We start from the raw sequence: 19,936 nt of genomic DNA on the forward strand, positions 1-19,936 counted from the left end.
GTCTTTACAAATTAAGGTCTTTTCATGTACAAAATGTAGCATTTTACATCAGCAACTCCAGGTATTTCTACATGGAGTTAGGATGGAAATCCTACATTGCAATATCATAAATACCAAGTAAGTTCTGCACTACTGTGCAACTGTTTCCTGCAATTTACTTCATTTTAGCAAGCTTGGTTCTTTTATCCATCTGGGTATTTATGAAGCATCCTCATAACTTTGTGTTAATACAGTAACACTCTTGGATTCTTCAAACATTATCCCAAGATATCAAGAAATGTTGTGCAGGTTTGGTTCTACAGCACTGGTGGTTTTTAAAGACATAAAATGCATATCTGTATCATACTAACCACAAGAGCACCTGTTATTTCACATACTAATGTACCTGATTTTTGTTGGGGTTCTCCATGAAAACACACTGCTTCATTATGTATGACACAACAGCATTCCCTCCCAGAGCTGCTACATGAGCTCTCACCATGGCAAACACTTCAGCAATAAAAGCATGGAGGAAACCACTGACACCACCCTCCTAGAATGGAAAAAATACACATTACAAATTATATTACGTCTAGCTATGAGATGCTGAGTACTTCTCTTACATATTTATCATCTGAATAATTTACTGAATCCTAATCTCCATTTAAGCGTGGAGAACTTAAAAACCATTCACTGTGTAATGGGTCACAGTTATAAATCAGAGAGAGACCATTTACAGGGGCCTGGAGTGACAGGACAAGATGGAATAGCTTCAGACTAACAGGTATAGATTGGATATTGGGAAGAAATTGTTCCCTGTGACAGTAGTGAGGCCCTGGCACAGGTTGCCCTGAACTGTGGCTGCCCCTGTATCCCTGGAGCGTCAAAGGCCAGGCTGGATGGGGCTTGGAGCAGCCTGGGATGGTGGAAGGTGTCCCTGCCCATGGCAGGAGGTGGAACAAGAGGGTCTTTAAGGTCCCTTCCAATCCAAACCGTTCTAAGGTTGTATAAAATTCTTGGAAATTCCGAGTAAGGAGTGACCATTACCTTTGATCACTGCAACTTCATGTATGTTAATGACTGTCATTAGCTCTCGACATTCACTAAACAAATGATCCCTCAAAATAAAAAGTAAGCAAAGAGTACAGAAGAGACCTGAACTATTCAAGCTATTAATTTTTTTTACTTTCCCCCTTGAAGCACAAAGGAACTCCTAGCCATCTCATTTCATAAATTTTTTTGACTTGATGGAGCATTTTTACTTTGGTGCAAAACTGAAGAATTTAAACAGATGTCAAAGGAGAAGGAAAGCAACCAAGTATGGATTTTCCTAAAAAGTCCTTATAAAAGAATATGAACAACTACATTGTGGGGAAAAATCTATTGCACACAAAACAGGCAACAAATCAAAGAAATAAAAATCCACAGAAAATGCTGAGAAATGAAACTGATCAAAACAGAGCTAACTGTTGGTTCAAAATACATATAAAATTTCAAAATTCAAGTGAAAGGCGAGACCACTAGACTTCCCACATGACTCTCTGTGTGTGTGTATGTGTGAGTGTGCCACTGGAAAAAATGGAAGAGGCAGGTAGATGAAGAGACTGAGCTAAGTTGAATTTCTAAGGGCTTTGCTCATTCCCAAAAGTATGTTCCCTGAACAGACTCATAAAGGTATTAAAAAAACATATCTTGGACGAAAATTTACAAACAAAAGGGACAGGTATAATTTTATCAAATCCAGCATAAAGCCATAATGAAGTCAACTGCAGCAAGAAATCAAAATGCAATACAAGTTCATAATTCTCATGGAATTTTGACTTTGTCCAAGTCTTTTAAAGGTACAGCAACTGATGGGGAAAAAAATATGTATAATAAAACTAACACATTGGGTGACAACAGGTAACCAAACTATTGTAAACACCCCGCTGTAAACAGCAAAGCCTAAGAACAATGGGTTAATCTGACTTGAAATTAATTTTTTATTCTGGTATATACTTCAGCACTACCACAAGCAAAACATAAAGCAATATAAACAAACATGCTGGCCATTACTTTCTTGTAGGACCTGAACCACATTGCTGGAGTTGGAGATAATGACTGCTCTGTTCTGACTCCATCATAACTCAAGGCAATCCTATAGTAAGAGTAGTTTGTGACTCAGCCTGGGTAGCTGAAATTAAATTAGCTCCCCCAGGTGCTGGAAAGAGCACAGCATCCCAGGGACTGTGCAACATTCCAGCTTCATGAAGGAACTGAATCAAACACTTGAGTGACCTATCCTTGTTGGTATCTGCTATCACAGATACCAAAGCTTATCAGCTATTGAGAATTTGTACCTACAGAATCTGCACTTAGTACAGGAATGTTTTGTAACCACTTCCCTGCTGACATACTTTTGAAAACACTGTCCTTTTCACACATGGATTTCTCAAGTTAAAAGGGAAAGTTAAAACTAACTTGCAAGATCCAAACAAAATGTTTGTCTGATCCAAGTTTCTCTAGAGAGCTCACAGCCCATTTTGAGGAAGCCTGATCATTTTTATTAACATCTACCCTGTAATTTTAGCAATGTGTAATTAGGAGAAAACAGCAAACTCTTCAGACAAACCAGGCAAGATGTACACTATTTCTGTGGCCAAAAGCAAAGATACAGCTACTTCCTAAAAGGACAGGAAAATTGTAAGGAACATGGCTTGCATTTTGACATGCTGTAGTGGTTAGACACATGCTCAGAGGATTATTTGTTTTCCCAATGCAGGCTGGAGATCAGGGTTTGAACATCACCTCTAAGCTCCTTGTGTGGTCATGGACTTATGGTTTAATTTTTGATGCTCATCACACAAAACTTTGTTACAGAGAATGCACAGAATGTAATGTTAAAAATTAGCATAATTCATGATATGGGTGATGTTATATTAACCAAATAATTTTACAATCCAAATAGACTGTGAAAGTTCATCACTGAGCTTGCTAAACCAGGGAAGAATAGATGACTTATTTTTTTCTTCAGCATTTAATTTGGGTTCAAATGATCCCAACTTCTACCACTGTTGGTCAAAGACATTTTTTCCATATATTTCTGTTTAAGAACTCACTGTTTTAGTGTTCTGTCTAATTCAATAGAAATGGTAATTGTTAACTAACCCCTTCCTAGCAGTGCCAAACACAAAACAGCTTTGTGTACACCACGACTAGAGCAGTACAATGGAACTGGCTCTGCACTCAGCACCTTCCCACAAATGACACAAATTCTACTCCCTGCCTGTGCCACACCCCAACTCAAACCTCTGGTTTTTACAATTAACAAAAAATTATTCCCTGACACAAAATGAATCCCTGCCACACAGCTCACCTCACGCAAAGAAGTGGTTTCTCGTATAAAAAACATGTTGATTATGCCAAGATATTTGGTTATTTTCGCCCCAGGGAGAAAGGAAAGAGGTGTCATCTTAACAACTGAGACAGTGGAATTGGTGCATGATGGGACAGAACGGTGCCGTAAGTACCCCTCAGCCAATGGACTTGCTTTTTCAAGGGAAGTAGCTGAAAAATGGACAAAAATAGGAGAAAATAACTATCAAGATCCATCACTGTTCCTCAAAACATAAAAACTCTTCGTTATGGTTTTCCAAATAGCTTGGTGACAACATTCAGCTGCCTGTGATGCTCAGCCATATACGTGAGAAAGGAAATCATCATGCAAAGCATGCAAAAGGAGACAAGAAGCTGAAATGGCTTTTATTTGAAAGAGTGGCATTCCTGCAAAAGGAAAACATTGAGGCGAGCAGCTGCACATACAACCATCAGTTATAATGTGAAGGTAAAGAAAAAAGTGCCAACATTTTGAAACATGTATTCTGCTGGAAGAACAAATTATAGGAAGTGTGAAAGTTGTTGTGTTTCCCCAGTGCAGCATTTTCCATTAAAACAGGTATTAATCTCTGGTAATTTAAGCAAGATAGTCAGACCTGCGGCCAAAGAACTACTGAAAACCAACTCACCACTTGCTAATTTAGTGACCACTGCCTTGACTGTCCCCTTGGTGATTGCTTCCTCTTTCTCTCACCCCCAATTTTCCAAGATCATACATACACCTACATCCATGCAGTGGATGTTATACAATTAGTAGGCGTACACATGTATGGAGAACTAATTATATCAAGACTTTCTTTTGCTTTTTATGCTACTGGTTCATCATCCCTACGTGAGGTTACAGAACAATGTCAGCAGTTTTCACATTCAGGAATTCATTCTACACGTGATCTGCAATGCTACTGCTGGGCAGGGCACTCCACTAAGTCACCACTGGGAAATCAGAGATATGTCTCAGATTATCAGAACGTGGTAGAAACAGCCGCCTACTTGTCTTAATTGATCCGCGCCTTATGGTCTGAGCTTTCAGTTTAATGAGCTCTATCCAGCTGTTGCATCTGTCTGCAAAGGAACTGTAATCAACTGCCGTTGCTGGAAACACAGACAAAAAAACAAAAGAAAAAAAAACAGAAAAAAAATATATGGATGATGTCTCTTGCTCATCTCAATGCTCCTTTTTGAGGAAGCAATGATTTGTGTCTGAGAGAGAACAACCATCCGTTTGCAGGTCTGTTTAAAAGGAAAAGTTACAGGATAGGTCTGGACTTGTCCAAACCAAAGTACCGATTTCTGGTGATGTCCCAGCTCTGAACCAACTGCCTGAGTGGGACTTCAGCACTGAAAAAACATGCAAATACAGTAATTAAGGACTTATGCTAGATTAGTTTTTTTTTAAATCTCAATTAAGGTTGTAAGTAATGGCTTTTTAAACTTTATTTAAGCCTTTTTTAATTTTCATTTTCATTGCTTTTTTTTTCCTTACAAACAGCTGCTGATCAGGATTTAAACTTCTCAACTGTCTTTATCAATAACTAACCTACAGACAGGAAAAAAAAAAGCTTTGGTGATGAGGGTAAGAGTCACAAACTGAAACAACACCTCTGTTTTAAACAAAAATAACATCAGAACAGTCTTCCTTGCCCCAACATCCTCCCTCCAACACCCCTCCCATTATGATTACAATAAGAAATAAGAGTTGTTTCTGCTATGACTTTTGGTATTAGTTGCAGGGGTGTTTGCACATCTTTAAAAAAAAAGAGAGGGTTGCAAACACCGTTTCTTCATTATCCTGAAGAAACGGGAGGAACACATGCTAACTTCAAACTAACACAGGCAAAACAGCTCTCTTCCCAAGGACTCATTTTCTGTCAGATAAAAAGTTATATCAATGTACCTGACAGAAAGGCTGTAATTATTAACAAACCTAACTTTTATAATGAAAAATCATATCAAAATATTAGGGTATCATTAAGCCACACCAGAGCATGCATTCTCAGTTAAGTAGTAAACACTTCCTGGATTAAGGCACATCCAAAAAGAGTATACCAATATCCCAAGAATGCTCATTCTGTTCTGGCAGATGGCTAAGTTAAGGAAACTCACCTCTCTGAGCAGCAGGAATACCTGTGTGGGAACTTGCACCCTCCAGGACTTCTAATAAAACAAAATTAATTCCGTTCAGATAATCTGTTAAGCAGAGTCAGGAAGTACAGGTAGACAACAGCTTCCAAGAAAGATGGGAGTGACTATTTACAAGGGCTTGGAGTGACAGGACAAGGGGGAATGGCTTCAGACTGACAGTATGTTTAGATTAGATATTAGGAAGGAATTCTTCCCTGTGAGGATGGAGACTGCCCAGGGAAGTTGTGGCTGCCCCATCTCTGGAAGTCTTCAAGGCCAGGTTAGATGGGCTCAGAGTACCCTGATCTAGTGGAAGGTGTCCCTGCCCAGAGCAGAGGGCTGGAATGAGATGATCTTTAAGGTCCCTTCCAACCCAAATTACTCCACAATTCTCTGACCCTTATAAAAGATTTCAGAGTCAAGTACGAAAAGGCTCCACCCTCTATATAGTATACTGAGTACTTTGATAACAGAGTTAGTATAAATAATTCACTTTACTAAATCTACCTTGCAATTTTAATATATTTATTAAATATATTACTGTATAATTTTTAAATATTGTTAAAACAACCATCCTACAGGAAAGTAAAAATATATTAAATAACCTGTTAAGTGTATCTAAGTACAATAAAATTGTGAAGAAATGACAGATGGAATAATTTTCTGGCTGAACTGCTCTGTCTACAGCATGATATGGAATGTGGAGAACATCAGGAAAAGGGGTAGACAGGAACAGGCTGCCCTCCACTTGTCATTGCCCAGCACACAAGGGAGCACAGTCCAGTAATGAGTACAGAGACATCAGCAGAAATTTCTGGATAGCTTCTCTTTTTGAAAATAAAAAAAGTAGCAAAATAAAAGTTAAGCATTAAAAAAAAATAAAAATCATTAAGAATCTTTTTCTGGCCTCTGAAAATACAAGTAAGTGTGGTAGACACCCTTCTTCACACAATTGATGTAATGGCAAAAAAGGGAGTTCAAACATTTACACTAATTCCAAGATATTTAACTTCATCTCAGTAACCATTTTGGTAGATAATCCAACAAGGGAGAAGGAATTAAAGACAGCTGACTTCAATGAACTGAATTTTTAATGCTGTCATAGAAGAACTGTGACAGCCATTCTTGGAATGCAGTTCTATCTCAGGTAAAATACAGCAGCTACAATATGCTGCACTGTACAGATTATTTACTATACAAGTTTAGGCTCCTTTTACTTAAAGGAAATTTGCATGCAACCAGTATTTGGTAGATAAAGTACTTCACATCATGAAAACAATGAAATTAATTATGTGAGGCTGAGAAAACATGGAGGTACTTTATATGGGCCATTTACAGTGTGTGACAATTATGTCAAATGACACCCAACACCCAGTGGTTTGCAGCACCTTGAATATTCTAAATGCAAAGACAGGAAATACAGACAGAATGATCAGCCAAGCCATCTTCTGCAACTCTCAAAAAAACTGACAACAGGAGTAAATATACCCATTATGCTTAGGCAGCAAATCACATTTAAAGCCTGTAAAAGTACGAATATTTTAAAGCCTCTACAACTATGAAAAAGCAGAATTCAAAATCCATAAAAAACAACACTTTAACATTCTTCCCCTTAACTGACCTTTAGATGGAGAGAATGATTGAGAAGAAAGGGGATCAGAGCAAAGTTCCAAGGGAAATTGTAGCTGTTCTTCATTGTCTGTAGATGCTTCAACAAAGAAAACATGGCCAACTGATAATTAACCCCCAAAATAAGGTTTGCCAGTAATTACAAGCAGAGTCAATTTAGTCAGGTCTGACTTGAACAGGTATTTTCAGCATGTGCATAAAGTAATGCAATTCTGCAGAATCAGGTGTGTGACAACAAATCCAGCTGCAACATTGAACAGAACTTTTGTTCCACTGAAAAGGATTTGAAATATTTAGGAAAAAAATGAAATCCGTTCATGCATTTTTGTTTTGATTCTGCAGTTGGATCCAAGTCAGCTATTATAATAAAATCAGCAATCATTTCACAGGAAAGAAAACTGTTATTACTGAAGAAGTCAGATATAACTTATGTTTTAGAAACACATGGCTGTGTTCTACTATCTAATTCAATTCTGAAGAACTGACTATCCTCAGAGTTCTCTCTGAATTCTCACTTCCAGACAGCACATATACATTTCTAGCTTAAGATGGTACTTCATTAGCAAGGTGACATATGCAGAACACAGTAGTCTCTTCCATTCCCTTCATTGCTTCACTGAGTTCCAAAACTATTACTGACCTGCTTAAGGATTTTCATAAGGTTAGGGTTTTTTAAAAGTATTATGAATAATTTACTTTCCGCCTTCTTAAAGTATGGACAAAATTTCTACTTATAAGAACAAGTGTTTCTGATGATTTACACCACATGTTCCAAAATACAACAGAAATGTCATCATCTGTTAAACCAACCTTTTAGAGAAAAATAATCAAAGTAGTATCATAAAAAGAAAAAGAAAGTACTATAAATTTGTTGATTATGTAAAATAAGTACCTAGTACTTATTGGCCAACTGATAAGTAAGTCATCCTTCTGGAGGTCAAGTACATGAACTCTAAAACACTTCTATGTGTTGAGAGTACCTCCCTGAAAAATATGTAGATTTGAACTTGATGATCTTTTTGGGTCCCTTTCAAATCAGAATAGTCTGCGGTCTGAAATTAAAATCCAGACTCATTAAGCACTGGGGATAAAAAAGGAAAGATGCCTCACAATAGTTACCTCTTTGCTGTGATTTTTCTGTAGGTGGTTTGTTGGCTTGTAGTGCTTGGTGCTTGTCATATGTAATGGCAACAGCTGTGACTGCAATCTGCAAATCAGAAATAGTTGGCATATAAGGTAAGTTGATCTCTTGTGCTATCTGAAAAATAATTTTGCAAATAAGCAGTTCTTTGCATAGAAACATAATAGGGGGAAAAAATTTCTAAGAATTCACCAGGTATAGCAGTAAATCAAATCCTATCCTAGTTTACCCTGAGCAGCAAATATTAACTGGGGCCATGCCTATGTGCTGGAAGTTAAAAACAGCAATTCACTTACCTGAACTAATTCATCCTCTGGCAGAGCAACTGTGAAGTTTACATGGCAAAGACAGCAGGGAACCATAGACCGGAGTTTAAAATACAAACTCTGTTGAAGACAGGATATTATTTTATGTTACTCAGAAAAAAAAAAGAAAAAAGTGTGGTTTATTTCAGAGAAATTAAGGATCAAAACTTTTGTAATAGTAGAAGTCATCTAATGATAATAATTTTTTTTTTTAAGAATTACATGTGTGAAAAGTCAGGACAGAATGCAATCTACCGTGGAGCTGTCTTTCTATTTCTAGAGTATACTGCTAGTCAAAGGACTCCTTCAGATTCCAAAGGTTTGGAAATCCCTAATATACTAAAAAAGGCTGAACCTATCTTTACAGAAACTCACAAACTAATTACAGACACTTTGCAGTCTATTTTCAAAATTATGAGGCACATGTTATTTTCAGTATAGCTGAATTTTACTTGGTTTCCATTTGAACACTTAAGAAAGTATTTGAAACAAGATCCTTACCTTCAACAGATTCTCACAGAGATCATTAAAGTTCTTATTGAGTGTTTGATTTGTTGGGTTAATGTTGCTTAATCTGGACACTCTGACTGCTGTGAACATCTGAATTAGAAACAAATGTGGTTTTTTTGTCAACATATGCCAATATATTTTATCTAGTGTCTTAAATTCAAATTTACAAAGAAGTAAAACAATGTAAAATATGTTAGCATATATATTAACTAAAAAACAAATTATGTTAGCTAAGCAACAGTCAGTAATCTGTTTACTTTGAGGGGCTTCAAACCTAGCCAAACCTTTCAAAAAGCCAAAACAAAACCTTGAAGCTCGTATTTACTGTAATTTCTTTTGTATTTCTGTACTAGGTTATTTGCTACATAACAGCATTAAAAAACCAACAAAAAAAAAGGTTCTCATACCTTACTGCTCTTACCAAATTACTACTGTTATTTCTGTCATAAGGATGTCCTTTGAACTTATCTTTCAAAGTTTGTATTTAAATTACATCAGCACATTTCAATACAATTTAGCAAGAAGTTTCAATTTTGAATAATCTTACTTGAATTTCTGGTGTCCAGTTGTTTATACCAGGCATAATTTCTGTGTTGCAACTGTAAAAACCTGTGAAGAAAATATTTGGGAAAAAAGTCTATTTTATACACTGCAATATAAAAATACTCATAAAGGAAACATGTGACAAGGTTTTCCAAGTATTTTCCCTCATGTGGTTTTGAATATTGAATAATACACCAGAAATGAGATCAACATTCAAAAAAAAAAAAACCCCACAGAATTGTTGTAGGAGGGGCAAACACCCCAAATCCACAACTGTTCCACCTATTTCTATTAGATAAACAATGCACAAATGAGGAATTTCTTTAAAAAGGTGTGATATGAAAAGCTAAAAAGCCAACCTTTAACAGAGAGCACAGAAGGCTGTATAGGAACTACCACAGTGACTGAATGCAAATTAAAAACAGAAGTATAATGACTAAATGGCAGAGTAAAATAAGTTATTAACAGCAAATCAGTGATTCTGAAAGCCTGAATACACAGTTAAATAAGCAGAAATTAGGCCAATCTGGTAGGGCCTATACAAAAACACAAAATGAGCTAGAAAAGAAATAGTGTAGCAGCTTGCAGAGGGTATAAATATTAATAGACTGTCTTTGAGAACATCAAAAGCTGATATTCTGCTGGAAAATCAAATAAGATTTAGAAAGAATATGCAGAAATAGTAACATGAGAGCAGAAAACATGCTTTTCTTTTTACAGCAGTGTAGTAGAGCTTTCCACAACAGCAGAAAACCAGTCCCTTGTTTATTTGTCTTGAACAAGTGTCTGAAGGAGATATTGAACAAAAAGGCAAATGAAAAAGATTCTTATAAACCACAGAATAGACAAAAGATCAAACAGCTAATCAACACTGAACTCTTAACTTACTCCACCACCAGAGAAGAACATTCTTTAAATTTCAAGTACTAAGGTGCTAATGTGGCTGGTCCTACTAATTTCCTTAGTACAGGTACCTCTATTACTGATCCATAGCAACTTTTCCAGAAAAGGGAGATCATGCAAGAAAGCAACAGATGGAAAAACAAGACTGCAGATGGGCTGAAATCAATTTCCTAAGGAACACTCACTGCTCACAGGCTCTCAACAAGAACACAGAAAGAAGCACCTGACTTATACCATCTACTTTGGACATCAGGAAGCATTTAGAAAGTTCCTTCACCAAGGTCTCTTTTAACAAACTAAGAATGAAGCATCACCAAATGAAATGTAAATATAAGACTAGGAAAAGAGAGACGAAAATACTTAATTTTCATAGTGAAGACATCTGTAATTTTGGATTTTGTGCTTCAAACACATTAATAACTTACATGCAGAAGAGGATAAAGTAAGATGATTGCTGATGGCCTTAATTTAGGGCAATAAATTCAACTGCAGCAGAACTGGATAATCAGTGAGGAATAAAAGATTTGATGATAGGAATGGATAACTACAAAGATAGTTCTGGGCTTGACTCGAGTCAAAATTATTAACACTGATATCAGTTATTAGGAAGGAAACTAAGACTTTCTCAGAATAAACACAGGGAAATTCACTATGACAAGAGGAAGAACAAGGACAAATCAAATATCCAGAGCAGTTTCTATAAAATGGACAACTATATTTGCCTCTAATCTAAATCCAACAGTTCTGCTGGGGAAGTTATGACATATCTATACAATAATAAATAGCATAAAGACAGCTGATACCAGGCAATAATTAGTTCTCTATTCTACTTTCATTAACCTGGAACCTACAAATCGGTAATTCAGTCTAAAAATCTTCAGAAACAGTAATATTGTCATTTCTCTTGGAACTTCTAAAAAAATTTTAAATAAAACTAGTCATATTTTGTCCTTTTGCAGCCTACAATATAAATTACAAAAATATGGTTGTAACTATACCAGAAGGTGGTGGAACATCTGTTAGTAAAGAATGTACATCTTCCATTGCATCTGTGTCATCAATCTGCAAAAAGGGAATAATTGAGAAAATCATGTTGCTGTGCCAGTAAAAAGTTTCAGAAAGAAATAAAATAACCTCTATTCCATTCAACCTTTAACACTCTTATTTTAGACTGGACTGAGAGCCCTGCTACCTTCTATAAATACTTCTGCTGTCTTAGATCCATCCTATCTTACTGAGCTGCAAGAAATCCAAATTTACCTCTAAGTCCCAACATTTTCTTATCAAGTGTTTTAGAAATGGTTTATAATTTAACTCCAGTATTGAAGTGTTTTGTCAAGTAATGTGTCTCCTTCTCACTCTCCATGCAAAAGGGTGTCTTTATCTTTTCTTCGAGAAACAACCCAAAAATGAAACAAAACCAACCCAGATATCTTTACCTCTCATAACTGCCTTCTCAGCCTCTTTAAGCATATCCTCATCACAAGGAAGTTTTTACTACTTTTTCTTACATAGCTGCAGTGACCAATAATTTTACTCTTGAAAGCTTAGTCAGCAGTTTAACTAAATCTTCTGGAATATTGTTTCTAATATTCAATTAATCATCAACCAAATATCCAGTTTCTCAAGTAAAACAGTAATAAATGATTGCACAGACAGAAAGTATTTTTTTCTATAAATGCCTTACAAAATCCTCAATTTTTTACAAAGGTATTCAACCTTTTTTGTAAAAGCACCAACCAATCTATTATTCCAAACTCTCCCAACCTGTTATTTTTTCACTCTCCTTTCATACCTGTTTTCAAACAAACTGCTGTTACAGTGCTCCCTCGTTCTTCCTATCTACACCCTTTCTTCCAGATTATTTTCTCTGAAGATGGTGATTTGTGAAGATTAAAAAAGCCTTAAATGTACCTTAGGCTGCAATTAGAGGCTGTATTTTGAAGTGTTTTTTAGTCAGTGATAGGTATTTGTACTACCTGTATCTACAGGATAATCAAAACTCCTTTGACACTTGCTGGAGTATTAAAGACTTCAAAATGGACAATGTTCAATCACATCCTTGAATTTTAGAGGACAGAGAGGTAAAAGAAATCTATGTCCTTTATTTATCTGTAGCTGTTGTTCTTTCTAGTTGCAGCTGTAGAAAGAACTGGAAGGTATTGTCAGAAGCTGTGAATTCTTAAATTGTGAAAAGCAACAGCTGAAATTCAGAGAAGCTCCTTTTATGTGCTCTCTTGGCACAATCAGTCTTTTGAATGCTTTGAATTCTGGAAACTAATAACTCTGAATGTTCAACTACAAAGGTAAGAGCTTTGAAACAGGAAGAAAATACAATCTTATTTGCTAAATAGAAAGTTTGACAACCCAGAATCTCTGTGTTTATAAAAATAGAATTTAAGTTTTTGATTAGTCTGATCTGCTGCTTGAAGCAAACAGAAGGACATTTCTTAACAGCTCTTAATTATTATTCTAGAGATGGCTACATATCCATGAACAGCAGGGCAATGTTTCTTCAGGTAGTCTGTAGACAGAGCTGTGCTTTAAGCAAACAGAGTAAAAAATAGAGAGACAAAGCAAAATCTAGTACTTCTACTGATACAAAAGGGAAAAAGTACACAATTTAGGAACTGTTCTTGGAGACCAGGAAGATTTTTTTTTTCCAAAATATATATTTCAGGAGAAGAAAAGTATGAACATAAGTAGTGAAAATGTTTGTCACCTCCAAGACAAAAGCATCTTTCTTCCCATGTGAGAGGTCAAGCTCTGTAACTTCATCAGAGCTTTCTGACTGAGATCTCAATAGCCTGGAACGCTGTCTTGGCTCTGGAATGGGAGACCCAATACTTTCTTCAGGTAACTCCTAAAAGGAATGTAAGAACAGATGTTCTGCCCAGCTTAAAAATAATTCAACTCTACACAATATGTTAACAATTCTAAGAATCATATAATTCTGAACATTATACTACTGAGAAATATATCTAAATAATACCAAACTGATTTGTGTATGTGGCTAAAGAGATCTGAAAATTCCAGCAGCTCTCCAAAATACAGTGAAAAAAGTCTGTATCTCTATTCATAAATAAATTTACATTTTGAATGACTCAGTAAGAAAAAAATATGTATCTAGTGTAATATTTGAATCAGAATATTTTATTTTCAATTAAAGCTTTACTTACTGGAGGATTAATCTCATAAAGTTCCTTGTTTTTTGCTATTGTATCATTTATTTTCTTTTGCATATGGGATATGTGCTGCTCATAGGTGCCATCATTTGGAGTCTTCCCAGCAATCTGAATACCTCCAGGTGTTGGCAAAGCTGCTAAATACACACCTGTTGCAGACTTTTAAAAATCACGAAGAAAAAGACAAGTATATAAGCATGAATTCCTAATATTTTCATATAAAGCTTTCCATAATGCTTATGCTAAAACTACACTGTAGCATTACAGCAAAATTACAGCAGTATCTGTTGCAATAAATAGCTAAACATATCTCTCTCTTCTGTTCACTTATAAAAAATCTTAATTATTCTTTTAAAAAAATTCCCTCCTTTTAATTTTTCATGGTGGAACCCTTAAACTTGCCTAAAAATTCCAAACAAACTAAAAATTAAAGGCTCTGCTGCGGTATGTTTTGCATAAGTAAATAGTTTCTTACAGTTTTAGAACTAAAATTTGGACAAACCATTTACAGAATCCGTGAGGTTGTGATAACCCTTTTTCTATTTACAGGAAACAAATAATGAAAGACAAAAGAAGATGTCAACCAGAATTACCCAAGCACCCTCTGATGCCGGAAGAAGCAGAGTATTTCACTATTCTAACCTAGCATGGAAGAATGGGGTTAGAAAATATTGTTAATGAACATTTCTTGACTTTCTCAAATCTATAATTTATTTTTTCAGTTCCATCAAAGAAGAGGAAACAGACCTTCCCCTTGTTGCCAAATAACCAAAAGATTTACTGACAGACTTAACTGACCTTATTTCTCATGGAATTGCAATTCAATTTGAAGAACAGGGATCTCTTTGACAGGAATACCATAATTTTTCTACAATTTGTGCCATTAAACTGTTTAAAGTTTCTTTTACATTCATCCACTTACTAATCATTTTGTCTTCTACCATTTTCAAGAGACTTGAATCTTCTTCTGCTGGTTATGAAAGACAAGTCTGTCCTGATTTTACAATAATTAAGATACCTTGCTCTTAAAATGATGTTTTAATAGTCTGGTCACTCTGAATCCCACAACACTTGCATGCCTTCCTGAAAAAATACTGTAAGAAAGCAAAAGAATCCCAGGATTCCAACTGTACTTACTGCCAAGCCCATCAGCATATTTTCCCCCACCGTGATCTGAATTCTCAGCCCAAAGAGGGCATTCATTCCTCTCAGCTTCAGTTTGTTCATCAGTTGTGTGTGCACTTCATACTCCATGAATGGCAAGAGGTTACTGATAGAGGTTGCATTTGCTTCAGCCTGAGCTTTCTTCTTCAGACGGCACAATCTGGCAACACAAATCAGCACAACAGAGCTTTAACGGATTTGTGAAGATGTGAAAGGGATCACAGAGCATCTTCAATTTTTTTTCCTCATTGTGTAACCTAATACAGCTTCTTTTCAATTCTTCTAGATTGCTGCAACAGTAAAATAAAATGCCAGTTCTTCACAAGAACTCCTTAAGACAGTGTCATCTGAAAACTTTTATTTTCAGCTTTTCTTCTAGTAAGAACCTCAATGCAAACATCTATTTCTCTTGCTGCAAGCCTCAAACATTTCAGGCACAAGTACACAAAATTACTACTGTAATTTTTAACGCTAGAACTTTCAAAATTCCTATGAATACAGTTATCCAAGACACACATTGGACGGAAGGAAAAAACCCCAAAACCAAACCAAACCCAAGTGCCCTCGCAGCTAAAGCATTAACCATATTTATCTGAAAAGAATAAAACAAAGAGCATAGCAATCCCACCTCTGACTATACATTAGTCATCTGCCCCTCTTTGGGTTTTGTCCAACAAGCTGAAATTCAAAGCCCACACCAGTGCAATGATATTTCCAGAGAGAAATTTTATTCAAAAACACATGCTAATTGTATGTTTTATAATATAAGGTTTGATGACACATCAGATTTTAGCAACAGGAATTCTTTCAAAGATCTACAAAACTTTACTAGACTAAGGAAGTATTTTGGCAGATACCTGGCTTGAATAAGACATCCCTTTCCAACAACTATTGCCTCTACAGGAAGGTCAATTGTGGTAAAAAGGACATCAGGAACTTTTTGCTTCCTACAGTTGTAACAGTAAGTGAGGTGAGCAGGAAATGGCATGTTCAATTCATCATATGGGATATGGCAAAATCCACAACCTGGTGGTGAAGCTTCTTCAATCCTAAAAATACATTATGGAGAGAATACTTAAAACATCTGCATCTTGTTAACCATGATCAGAAAGTGCACATGTGTATAAAAATCTACAGAGACCTACTTAAACCATACACTGCAGCTAAACTCTGCTCCATTATACCAATGTGACAAGTATTACAATATACAAATTAGAAGAAGAAAAGGTTGCACACTACTTGCCCAAATGCTATCAATAAAACTTGCATTGAAATTTCTTATGCAGGGATTGAGAAAAAGGACATTTGTGACCAACAATTCATATAAAGCTGTAACATTACTGAACTGGCTTTAAGCAGTGTAACTTCTAAATATAATCCAGGATACAATAGTTGAACAAAGAATTCGCTGTACCAAACAAAAAAATCTCTTTTACATTCATTGTGTCCAAAACCCCATAAGAGTGGAAGACAAACAACAAACCAATCGCCCTTCTGAGAAGCAGCACAACATATATTAACATTGTGAGAAGAAGAGCAAGATTATTTCCTAAGATAAGTTATCAGTTAAAACTCATTATTTGCTTAGAACACATAGTCTCTCTTCCCCATGAGCAATACCCAGGAATGACCACTATAAAAATATGAACAGGGAAAGCACAGGCCAACTGCATCACTGCAACTTTATTCTGTTTCACATAAACAATTCTTCTCAGTGATTTTGAAGGGGTCATTAGGCTGACAGATTTGGAACATTAGTTACCAAAACACTATGGCAAATATATTTTGTGTTGAGCATGAGCTTTGTCTGTTTACCTGTTTTACCTCCCTCTGGCATCTCTATGCCAACACTCTTAGTAGCACCAAAATACATATTTTGATAAAAGTGCTATTTTCTCTATATTATGAACATGATATTTCTTTCTCTCCATCATATAGTGACTACAAAAAGAATTATTTTACTGGTGGCTACAGTTTTTAAAACGCTATCTAACCCAGAAGACAACAGTCTTCTGCTAAAGTAAAAGAATAAGAAATAATACTATGTTGATTGGTTTATTATAGAAAAAGCAATGCAAGTGTTAAAGTGTAATAAATACCCTTGCTTATAACTATAATAACCCCTTAAAATATTTGATTACCATCTTGATGAATACATAATAAATTACCAATATGTATTAACTAATCTTTATATTCTCCAAAAATAACTTTGTGGCAATACTCATTCTTCAAATTTTATTCACAAGAGCAGAAACAAAGGGAAACTTCATGTTTGGCCTTCAGTTTCATGACTTTGTTCATCAACTTCAATAAGCACATACCTACTTTGGAAAAATCTGGCATCATATCTGTTCTATAACCAAGCTATTTTATCTCCCACATATAAAGAGTATTTAATGGAACATATATACACATATTACAGACACAGCCACTTTTGGCCTATGTAAGTTATCAAACATCTGACATTTTTTTATTGTGTGATAAAAAATTGAGAAAAGAGACCTGAGGAGCAGCGAAGGAAAAAACTGAGTTACGATCTGTGTTAGTAGTCAAACGTGTTACCTTATTGAGACTGTTAGAAATAAAAACAGAGTATCTAATTTGGTGCAGAGCTCCATTACTCCTGTGGTGGTTGTTGTTAGTGAAAAGCAGTAAAGTGGTTGGTCCCGCATCCTGCACTGTAACACTGTAACCTACCCTAATAGAGAAGAACTATCTTGGCTCTGAGGAAAAAAATCAACCTCTCCCTTCTCTGACCCTATGGAAAAGAAGCCAGGCTGCCATGACAACCTTTGTTCCAAACAGCCTTCCATGGTGCCATCCTGAAGGAACCTAGGGTTCAGTACAGCTGCTGTGCCAGATGCAGACAAAATACAGACCTCTTCACTATAAGAGAAAAGAATAACAACAGAGTGAATTCCTACTACTTAGTGGTGCTTTTATATAAAATTATCAGATAAAATGGCTAGTACAAGTCTCAATGAAGTTCAAAATCACCACTAATTTTGTGCACTTGTGCAATTTTATCCATTAAAACTCAAAAACAATCCTCTTCTGGTATTTAAACCATAACCACTGCACAAGTACAAGATGAAGAAGGATTGAACAGAAAGACTTAAGAGTTTTGTCTCATGTTACAAATAATGTAAGAACAGAAAGGCTAACCAGGTTTAAGTATGGTTTTCAGTTCTATGGTTAACAATGCAAAGAAATACAGCAAACCAAGCAAATATTAAAAAAAAAAAAAAACCCAACAAAAAACAAGCCATATTTTTTTACCGAAGTAAAATGGAAGTTGAGAGCCTCAGCATCTTATTAAGATTCAATTTTCAAAATGAAGTTAAAACCCAACACTGATAAGGGTGCTTCTTGAACAATAAAAAGTGGCAAACTAGTAAAAATTTTATTAGGAAGAACTACAGTAATGGTACAATTTGCATGTAAAGTAACCAACCATACTTAGGATTTAGCAGAATTAAAAGCTCTCAGAAAATGACCACAGAGCTTTTAATAATTCTCAAGCTGTTAAATAAGAAACACACCTCTAGTATTCAATATAAAATACTATATTGAAAAAAAATAGAGAAAATCTTTCCCACATTTTCTAGACTGGTACACATGTCTTTTTTTTATTTGTTGTTTCTCTTTCCAAAATTTTTCATTCATAACGTGTCTGGCAGACCAGTACTTAAACACACGGGCTTGTGCTTTAAGCATGGAATAAAGCTGAACTGGCAATAAGTATGGGAATTCTAATAAATATTTTATCAATAATCAAACACTACCACATTAAATTCCTTTAGAGAAATGCAAGCATCAAATAACCCAATAACTGATTGACTGTCTATGCTCAGTACATTCTTTCCCCATAGTTAAGGCAGAAAAAATAATACAAACTATTCATGCTTTTTACAAGAAGACTGACAAGCAAAGGAATAAATGCTTCCTTTTGGTGTGTTCATCCCTCAGTGATGGAGTAATTTAGGTAAATATGATAAACCAAAAGTTTCCCAACTTCTCTCCTTAAAAAAGCAAATCTAGTGCTTTTACCTTAAAATGTTTACATAAAATCAACCTGAAAGAAAATAAATTCAGATGATTGAATTTGCTCATTACTTCCCAAATGTTATTCAAAGTATTGAACTAGAGCAATTTTCAGTTTAGTATTATCAGACACACCTGGCTCCAGGGCGAGCTTTTTCTGGGCCTGAAATGTGAAGTTTTCCATTTAAGTTCTGGTCTGCCAGTTGTTATCCAATAATGAAACTTCAATACATATACTTTTAGGAACAGTCTTAATTATTTAAGTAGATTAGGTTTAGAAAACGTCCTGCATAAATTAATATTGTTGCTACAAAGTAAATTGTAGACTTTAGTTTAAAAGAAAAAATTGTAACATTCATTAGAAAAAACTTAAAACCCAGATCTAAACATATATAAAAAACACCTAATACTGGAATTTCATAATCTCACTAAAATTCTATAAAGTAGTTACAGAACAGACAGTACCAATGACTGTACTGGAATAGTTAATTTTTAATCCACTGGTGATGAAATACGTTTTCTGTGGCATTTTGAAAATCAAATCATCATCATGATTTACCAAATGCTGGTTGATTCACTGTAGCCCACTACAGCATGACAACCCAATGCCTTGGCATGGGATTTTATTTCTTGTCTGATTTCTGCCCACCAGGCATCTCGTGTCTCTGGTTCATCTGAAAGACAAAGTATAAATCAGTTCACTATTCTGTACTATGCCAACACAAAGCTTCATGCAATTAATCTGAGAAGTTGAGGCTTTCATATTCAAGTGTTTTGAATATGGACACTTTATTTCCTTCCTATTTATCACACTTCAAGGAATCACTAATGGGACTTTTTCACTAATTATCTTGTTTCTCCTCTATGTAAGCAGATTCTCACAAACTACTGCATTCTTGTTGTCCATATGACACACAACACTAAAATACTGTAGATACTGTTCCAATCTCTCCCCATTTTTAGTTCCAAACCACACTCTCGGTTTCCAATAACACAGGAGCAGTGTTTAACTTGCAACAAAGCATCACAGATACTCT

At 35.5% G+C, this 19,936-nt stretch overlaps 1 protein-coding gene across 47 annotated transcripts in view; it reads right to left on the minus strand.

The window, feature by feature from the left end:
• C2CD5 (C2 calcium dependent domain containing 5) overlaps window positions 1–19,936 on the minus strand; it is a 61,746-nt gene that overhangs the window by 1,735 nt on the left and 40,075 nt on the right. For 16 of the 47 annotated variants that reach the window (XM_086885404.1, XM_086885400.1, XM_023919051.2 and 13 more), the window contains 16 exons: window positions 19,459–19,573; window positions 17,553–17,741; window positions 15,713–15,904; window positions 14,829–15,015; window positions 13,686–13,850; window positions 13,229–13,369; window positions 11,505–11,568; window positions 9,608–9,669; window positions 9,052–9,150; window positions 8,542–8,631; window positions 8,224–8,311; window positions 7,097–7,183; window positions 5,458–5,508; window positions 4,345–4,446; window positions 3,335–3,525; window positions 386–532 (listed from right to left, as the gene is read on the minus strand). In XM_086885404.1, the coding sequence (XP_086741530.1) occupies window positions 386–532; window positions 3,335–3,525; window positions 4,345–4,446; window positions 5,458–5,508; window positions 7,097–7,183; window positions 8,224–8,311; window positions 8,542–8,631; window positions 9,052–9,150; window positions 9,608–9,669; window positions 11,505–11,568; window positions 13,229–13,369; window positions 13,686–13,850; window positions 14,829–15,015; window positions 15,713–15,904; window positions 17,553–17,741; window positions 19,459–19,573 (1,970 nt within the window). Of the gene's footprint in view, window positions 1–385; window positions 533–3,334; window positions 3,526–4,344; window positions 4,447–4,638; window positions 4,693–5,457; window positions 5,509–7,096; window positions 7,184–8,223; window positions 8,312–8,541; window positions 8,632–9,051; window positions 9,151–9,607; window positions 9,670–11,504; window positions 11,569–13,228; window positions 13,370–13,685; window positions 13,851–14,828; window positions 15,016–15,712; window positions 15,905–17,552; window positions 17,742–19,458; window positions 19,574–19,936 lie in introns of all 47 variants that reach the window. The other 31 variants (XM_086885413.1, XM_086885396.1, XM_023919050.2 and 28 more) reach the window with 8 other exon arrangements.

Source organism: Cyanistes caeruleus, chromosome 4 (genome assembly GCF_971803275.1).
Source record: "Cyanistes caeruleus chromosome 4, bCyaCae1.hap1.1, whole genome shotgun sequence".
Classification (NCBI taxonomy): domain Eukaryota; kingdom Metazoa; phylum Chordata; class Aves; order Passeriformes; family Paridae; genus Cyanistes; species Cyanistes caeruleus.